At 47.0% G+C, this 7,500-nt stretch overlaps 2 protein-coding genes across 2 annotated transcripts in view; both read right to left on the bottom strand.

The window, feature by feature from the left end:
• The window catches only part of fam114a1 (family with sequence similarity 114 member A1), a 7,835-nt gene extending 5,960 nt beyond the window's left edge, over positions 1–1,875 (bottom strand). The window contains exons 1-3 of the mRNA XM_084454735.1: positions 1,854–1,875; positions 812–1,164; positions 291–375 (exon numbers count right to left, since the gene is read on the bottom strand). Coding sequence (XP_084310861.1) covers positions 291–375; positions 812–1,141 — 415 coding nt within the window. The 5' untranslated portion in view covers positions 1,142–1,164; positions 1,854–1,875. The remainder of the gene's footprint in view (positions 1–290; positions 376–811; positions 1,165–1,853) is intronic.
• Positions 1,876–2,640: 765 nt separating this feature from the next.
• Positions 2,641–7,500, bottom strand: part of klf3 (Kruppel like factor 3 (basic)) — a 14,126-nt gene continuing 9,266 nt past the window's right edge. Inside the window, exons 5-6 of the mRNA XM_084454320.1 lie at positions 5,351–5,517; positions 2,641–4,920 (exon numbers count right to left, since the gene is read on the bottom strand). Coding sequence (XP_084310446.1) covers positions 4,739–4,920; positions 5,351–5,517 — 349 coding nt within the window. The 3' untranslated portion in view covers positions 2,641–4,738. The remainder of the gene's footprint in view (positions 4,921–5,350; positions 5,518–7,500) is intronic.

Genomic DNA, 7,500 nt, shown 5'->3' on the forward strand with positions numbered 1-7,500 from the left:
GAGAGGATGAGAGGATGAGAGGAGAGGATGAGAGGATGAGAGGATGAGAGGAGAGGGAGGGAGAGAGGGAGAGAGGGAGGGAGAGAGGGAGGGAGGGAGAGAGGCCAAGAGGGAGGGAGGGAGAGAGGCCAAGAGGGAGGATGAGAGGATGAGAGGATGAGAGGAGAGGATGAGAGGAGAGGAGAGGATGAGAGGATGAGAGGAGAGGATGAGAAGAGAGGAGGGCGGAGAAGAGGATGAGAGAAGAAGAGAAAAGAAAAGAGGGGAGGCCAGAGTGAGGAAGGACCTACCCATGCTGGAGGTGGCGCTGCTTAGGAGAGACTTCCCCCAAGATCCCCATCCTCCCCATCCTTTCCCACTGGCTTGGGGGAGGTCCTACACACACACACACACACACACACACACACACACACACACACACACACACACACACACACACACACACACACACACACACACACACACACACACACACACACACACACACACACACACACACACACACACACACACACACACACACACACACACACACACACACACACAGATTACCTGGGTAAAGCATTTTAAGTGACGGCTGTATGCACGACACATCTAATAACATCTTGGACTCTTCATCCTTTCATTGAGTTTCTGCCCTTCTTCCTGTCTGTCTTTCAGGCCTGTCCCCAGGCAGGAAGTGCTCGACCAGAGAGGTTTCAAACCTATATTTACTTGTGTTTGCCTCTCTACGTCCTCGTCAACACTGAGATCAAAAGTTCAAATGTGCTCTGGTCAATGGCATCACCACGACAACAACAAACAGCCCTACCTCCACTTCCTCTTCGATAGTGGCAGCGTCCGGCTCCAGGCTCACCGATTGGTCGCACTCAATCCCCTGACTCCCCACGCCTTGCACCGGTTGGTCAGTTACAGCTCCCTGGCAGTCGTCACCAGGGATGTCCTCTTTGGCTGTCTCATTGGTTGAGTCTGTGACCTCAGAACCCCCAGGGACCAATGAGGGCTGCTGGGGGAGGGGGTTGGGGAGTGGGGGGTCCGTGTGTGTCTCCTCCGCCGGGTTGGGGTCGGTGTGTGGGGGCTCGGAGTGTGGTGGGGGGGTAACCGTGGTGGGGTCTGCATCTGATGGGGCAGTTTGGGACATGCTGACCTGGAAAAGGGGAGGAGCTGTGCGGGAGGGTTAGGTTAGTCTAAAGCGCTATGAATGAAATGTTAAATTCACAGGTAGTGCACGCAAATAAAGTTATGGGGTAATTCTGATTGTAACTAGGAGGAAGAACGAGGAGGTGGACAAAAACTTGACTCACCCCCTACCCTACAATGGGCTACTGCCATCTAGTGGCCAAGCATTAAAAACGCATCCAATAAAATCATTGTTTTCATTCTGCCCCATCGCACAATGACAGTTATAAAAGTCATACAAACATCCACTCGTTTTACACTTGACTTGATCATTCATAGTTTAAAACACGAATCACGCGTTTGTCGTGTGTAGTATTATAAACGATATAAACTGGCATTCAAGTAGGCTAATCCATGAAAATATCCAGAATCAATAAACTACCCTCGCCTTGCAATGATGTCGGACTATTTCCATCATCTTTCGAATCAACCAGAAAACGCAGGTGTTATCAATCAGACACTAATCACAACGTCACTTAAATTACACGAAATAACTGTAACAAGCCTATTTGAAGTTAAATCACCATATTTTCAACCCAAACAACGTATTTGTTTTCCTGTATTTCATGCATTATATCAGTTATAGGCTATTTTTCAGCTTGCCTAATGAATGTAACCCGTCTTTATGGCTCAAAGCATAGTTTTGTTTGTATGAAAATGACAGTGCATCTCACCCGTTTCGCTGACAGCCTCGCTTGCACCGTTCCTCCTTCCGCCCCGCCACGTCGGCAGGGCCCGTCGGCGTCCTGGCTGCTCCGAGGGTGACGTCACCGTAGACTTCGTGTAGCTCTCGTGTAGCTCTCGGTCGAGTTGTCGTTCTCTTATCCGGTGATAACTGGAGAAATGAAACTAACTGTTTGTGATTTCTGTTCTGATTATTCTGTAAATTTGTTTATTGAAACGTTCGTAGGTATGTTAGGGTTCAATAACGTTTGGTTCGCTATAACGGCCACGCGGCTCGTTGGTCTAGGGGTATGATTCTCGCTTAGGGTGCGAGAGGTCCCGGGTTCAAATCCCGGACGAGCCCAACTTTTTCACATACACTAAGTTGCAATTTTTGTGTCAACAGGTTGTGTTATCAGCTGTTACGACGTTATGCTTGCACCGTGCGAAATGTTTAATTTATATTAATGGCGAGCAGCGTATGACACAGAGGTAAGCATAGATGATAAATTCACTGTCACAACACAAGCTATTGGAACTAGGTTATGTTAGGCCACACATTTCAGTGTTTTCACTGTGCGGCTACTGATTGACATTAGCACTGTCATGTAGCCTACTGATTGACATTAGCATTGTCATGTAGCCTACTGATTGCCAGTTGCTTGATGAAAACTTTGAGAGGAGATACTTTAGGCAATAGTAGGCAATTTGTGGCCATTAAAGAATGTGATACACTTTGAAGTATAAGAAGACACACAGACACCATCAGTTTAAGCAAATTGTATCAATATAGGGGTTTATTATATGCTATATTTGTGTAAAATGATATGCATAATTGCAAATATAACTTTACAGAATATGTTCACAGTTTGATATACAAAACAATACAATACGTTCCCTTTGAATTGCAAACCAAGATAGAAAGACAGAATTGAATAGCATACACACATTTATTAAGTCACATCTTTATAAAATGTAATATTCATTGTGATAAAAAATATCTGAATCATGCTTCAGAGAACCTTTAATTGCCCGTTCAGTCTAACAATCATTAATAAAATACAATACAACGTCTGCATTGTCTAAATTCTGAATAGTTCCAAAAACCAAGCAAGACTCTCAGGAGAAGATGTAGTTCTGTTGCACAGTGCAGCTACATTCTCTATGTGTGTGTGTGTGTGTGTATGTGCGTGCATGTGTGCGTGCATGTGTGCGTGCATGTGTGCGTGCGCGTGTGCATGTGTGTTTAGCAAGCTTTAGAAACATGATCGTCTCAATCTTTCAATCACTCTTTCAAATCTCCTTTTTTTTTACCTTTATAGCTACAGATCAAAGTTTCAATCAATCCATCGACCAACCATTTGACTGATAAGATAAGGTGTTTGGTTTTGATGGTGGGTTTTAAAGTGCACAGTCACATCCTGACGATGACACAAACGCGCTATAGGAACAATCTGAGAGGACATGTTTTGTTTGTTCACCAGAAGTCAGTTTAACAAATCTCTCCTGACAAGTCATTTCTGAAAGCAGCCCTCACCGTTTCAAACCTTGCCCCCCCCAGTTTAAAACACATCTTATACGAAATCAATACCACTTATCATAATCCTATACCAGATATGGTATAATAATATTATTGATACATACACTTGATACAAGAAAAATGGTACAAACAAGATACATTTCATTGCCTCAATACCCTTAACCAACCACATGGAATTGAACTAATTCTCTCCTTTCTGTACAATAATGCCCCTGTTTTAAGAATTGGATTTCACATTTCTAGACACAAAGCTAAGAACACTTTGCGTTGTGAAGGTAAGTAAATAAGATTTAAAAAATATGAAAAACAAACCCTTGTGTCCTTTCACCCTGAAGTGAGAGACTAAATATACCAAAGATACACCAAAGATCCTGACTCAAATAAGCTGCTTTGTGTTTTGTGTCTGATATATGTGTGTGTGTGTGTGTTTGTGTCTGTCTCCCTTTGTGGTAAATAGCTACATGATCTTTGGTGACTTCATCATGTGACCAGTTTGAGTGCGCGAGGAGGCAGACAAGGTGTGTGCGTGTTTGTGTGTGACTTGCGCCAAGATGTGTGTGTGTGTGTGTTTACATGCTACATGAAGAAGAGCTAGCCGTGTTGTAAGATGTGTGTGCACATGCATACATTCTGTTAATAATATTCATGCTCGCATAATAAAACATATGAGTTTCACATTATGTTGGCATAACCTGGTGAACGTGTTAACTTGAGCATACGTGAGTCTGCATGATTGACGCCGTAAACCTTAACTTCAGAGTGTGCCTATGTAAGTATCTGCAAGCATGTGTGCGTGTGTGTGTGTGTGCGTGTTCTATACTGTGTTGATATCCGACAGGCCGAGAACAGAGCGAAATGTTGCAGTTTGTCCCTCCGTCCAGCAGAGGGGGGTGTGTGGCCTGGGTCCGGCTGAGCGTCGAGCCTCTCAGCTTCGGGGGACGGCGGCGCCCGCGGCCCCCGGACACGCCGACCCCAGACCAGCGCTTACATCGCCCACCCTGCCGGGACGAGGGACGCAGAGCTGACCCCAGATCTGCGGTGGGCTGAGCGCCGAGGGCGGGCTCTATGGAGCGGGAGGAGGAGGAGGAAGAGGAGAGGGAGGAGGAGGGGGAGGAGGAAGAGGGGGAGGAGAGCAGCAGCTGAGCTGGACAGAAGACGAATATATAGATAGATGGAATACCGCTGGCCAGAAAGATATAAAGCAGTCCGATATGTGACACCAGCCCGTACTAAGTCTCAATAACGAGGGGGTGGGGTTGTGGGGGGGCGGCGACCCTCCATCTCAGTCCGACGGTTTAGTCCGACCCGACCGCCGTCAATCGGGCCGAGGCGCCGCCTGCGCCCTCTCACGCCCTCTCACGCCAGCAGGTGGCGCTTCTTGTGCAGGGCCAGGTGGTCGGAGCGGGAGAAGCTGCGCTCGCAGTCGGGGCACTGGAAGGGCTTGACGCCCGTGTGCTTGCGGAAGTGCCGAGTCAGCTCGTCGGAGCGGGCGAATTTCCACGTGCAGCCCTCCCACATGCACTTGTAGGGCTTCTCGCCTGGGGGGGGCGGGGGGAGGGAGGGGGGGATGAGAAAGAGGGAAAATGAAAAGATTAGAATGATACATTTAAAGCAGGAGTGTTTTTGTGTTTTCTAATAAAGCAGGAGTGTAGTGTTTTCTAAAACTTTGGTTTCTGTGAAAATGAATGTTAGTGTGTCTCAGTCATGTGTGTGTGTCTCACCTGTGTGTGTGTGTGTGTGTGTGTGTGTGTGTGTGTGTGTGTGTATGTGTGTGTGTGTGTGTCTCACCTGTGTGTGTGTGTGTGTGTGTGTGTGTCTCACCTGTGTGTGTGTGTGTGTGTGTGTGTGTGTGTGGGTGTCTCACCTGTGTGTGTATGTGTGTGGTGTGTGTGTGTGTGTGTCTCACCTGTGTGTATGTGTGTGTGTGTCTCACCTGTGTGTGTATGCGTGTGTGTGTGTGTGTCTCACCTGTGTGCGTCCTGCGATGGGCTTTGAGGTGGGAGCTCTTGGTGTAGACTTTGTTGCAGCCTCCAAAATCACAGCGGTGGATTCGCCGCTTCTTCAACGAATCAGGAGACTCGATGGGGAGAGGGTGCTTCCCACTGGAGTGGACTATTACTGATGGGTTGTTACCCCTGGAGATGGAGAGAGAAAGAGAGAGAGAGAGAGAGAGAGAGAGAGAGAGAGAGAGAGAGAGGGGGGGGGGAGGGAGATGGAGAGGTAGAGATGTTAGACTATGAGCAGTGTTCTCAAGGAAAGACATGCATAAGATATGTTGCACCGTTTAGTTAGTAACAGGCCCCCCAAAAACTGCATCAGAAGAGAACTACAGTAGTAGACTTGTCTGACACAGACAGGTGCAGTTCAAAATAAGGCCCAGCAGGTGGTGCTGTTACGCCTTAATCATCTCTAGGTCGGTAGGTAGTATTTTATTGATCTCCAAGGGTAAATTACATAGTTACAGCAGCAGTATCAAGACTAAGTACATATTTAAATAAAAATTTCCAGTAGATACATGATATACAATACAACTATTACAAGAGTGTAACAAAAATAAACAAAAAGTGTAAACAGTAGATTGCCATTGAATGCGTTTGGGCAAACATGCCTCGATTGTGCAAGAGTCAAGTAACAAGATATCAGGAAGATGTCCCCTCCTGTGCTAGGGCCTGAGACAGATCTGGGAACAGCTCAGCCTCCCCTGGTTCCAACTGTCCCCCCCTGAGCAGCGAGAGCTCAACTGATCCTGCCACAGCCCTGGGCTTTGTGTTAGTCAAAACGCACATTTCATTATAGCACCTCTCTCTCTCTCTCTCTCTCTCTCTCTCTCTCTCTCTCTCTCTCTCTCTCTCTCTCTCTCTCTCTCTCTCTCTCTCTCTCTCTCTCTCTCTCTCTCTCTCTCTCTCTCTCTCTCTCTCTCTCTCTCCTCTCTCTCTCCTCTCTCTCTCCTCTCTCTCTCTCCTCTCTCTCTCTCTCCTCTCTCTCTCTCCTCTCTCTCTCTCTCTCTCCTCTCTCTCTCTCTCTCTCTCTCTCTCTCTGCTACACCCACATGAGGATTCCCAGGACTCTTGGAGACACACTGTCTCACTATTGCATCCTGGGAGATGTTATCTGTGTGAACTGCATATATGTGTGGTGTGTGGGGGTTTGTGTGCATGTAGTATGTGTGTGTGTGTGTGTGTGTGTGCGCGTGTGTGTGTGTGTGTGTGTGTGCAGTGATTTATGTAAATAAAGCAGTTCAACCGTGAACATTCATGGTACAGTATGCACGTCTACGGGCACCGACACTCAAAATCACACCTCAGTTAGAACAGACAGACACTCTGATGATCCCCAAGGGACATAGTAGATATAGAATAGAATAGAATAGAATAGAAAGAGAGAGAGAGAGAAAAGAAGAGACTACCGTAACAGATGAGGTGTTTGAGAGTTACTGTAGAAATAACAAAAACAAGGAAATGTATCCCCCCCACCATACACAACTGTGATCTAAAAGCCTGTGTGTGTGTGTGTGTGTGTGTGTGTGCGCGTGTGTGCGTGTGTGTGAGAAATGGGGCGAGACCAGGTGTCCAGTGTTGAAATATGAATCACTTCCAGTACAGCGCCAGTGCACTGTAAAGGAATGTGCCAAACAACTCACACAAACAAACACACACACACACACACACACACACACACACACACACACACACACACAGACACACACACACACACACACCTTAAAAGCATCAACTGGTACACAAGCAAACCCATTATTACACACAGGCAATTCAACCTATTCACACTGTAGATTGTGTGTGTGTGTATGCGTGTTGGATGGATGGTGTTGACAGCCCTGGCCACACCCACTTCCTAAGGGTCCAATTATATCAGAGTTGGCAAGGAGACAGGCAGGACCTGCCCCGGCAACCGCCCCGGCAACCAAAGCAGGAAATAACACAATGTGTTCCACACACACACACACACACACACACACACACACATACGCACACACGCGCGCATACACACACACGCGCACACAAACAGTAACTAACTGGTAACATTCCAACTCACTCACCCCGAGTGAAATTCAAGTTAGTAGAAAGACAAGAGAGACAGAGAGAGAGGAAGAGAAGAAA

The sequence above is a fragment of the Borostomias antarcticus genome, assembly GCF_949987555.1.
Source record: "Borostomias antarcticus genome assembly, chromosome: 20".
NCBI classification, from domain to species: domain Eukaryota; kingdom Metazoa; phylum Chordata; class Actinopteri; order Stomiiformes; family Stomiidae; genus Borostomias; species Borostomias antarcticus.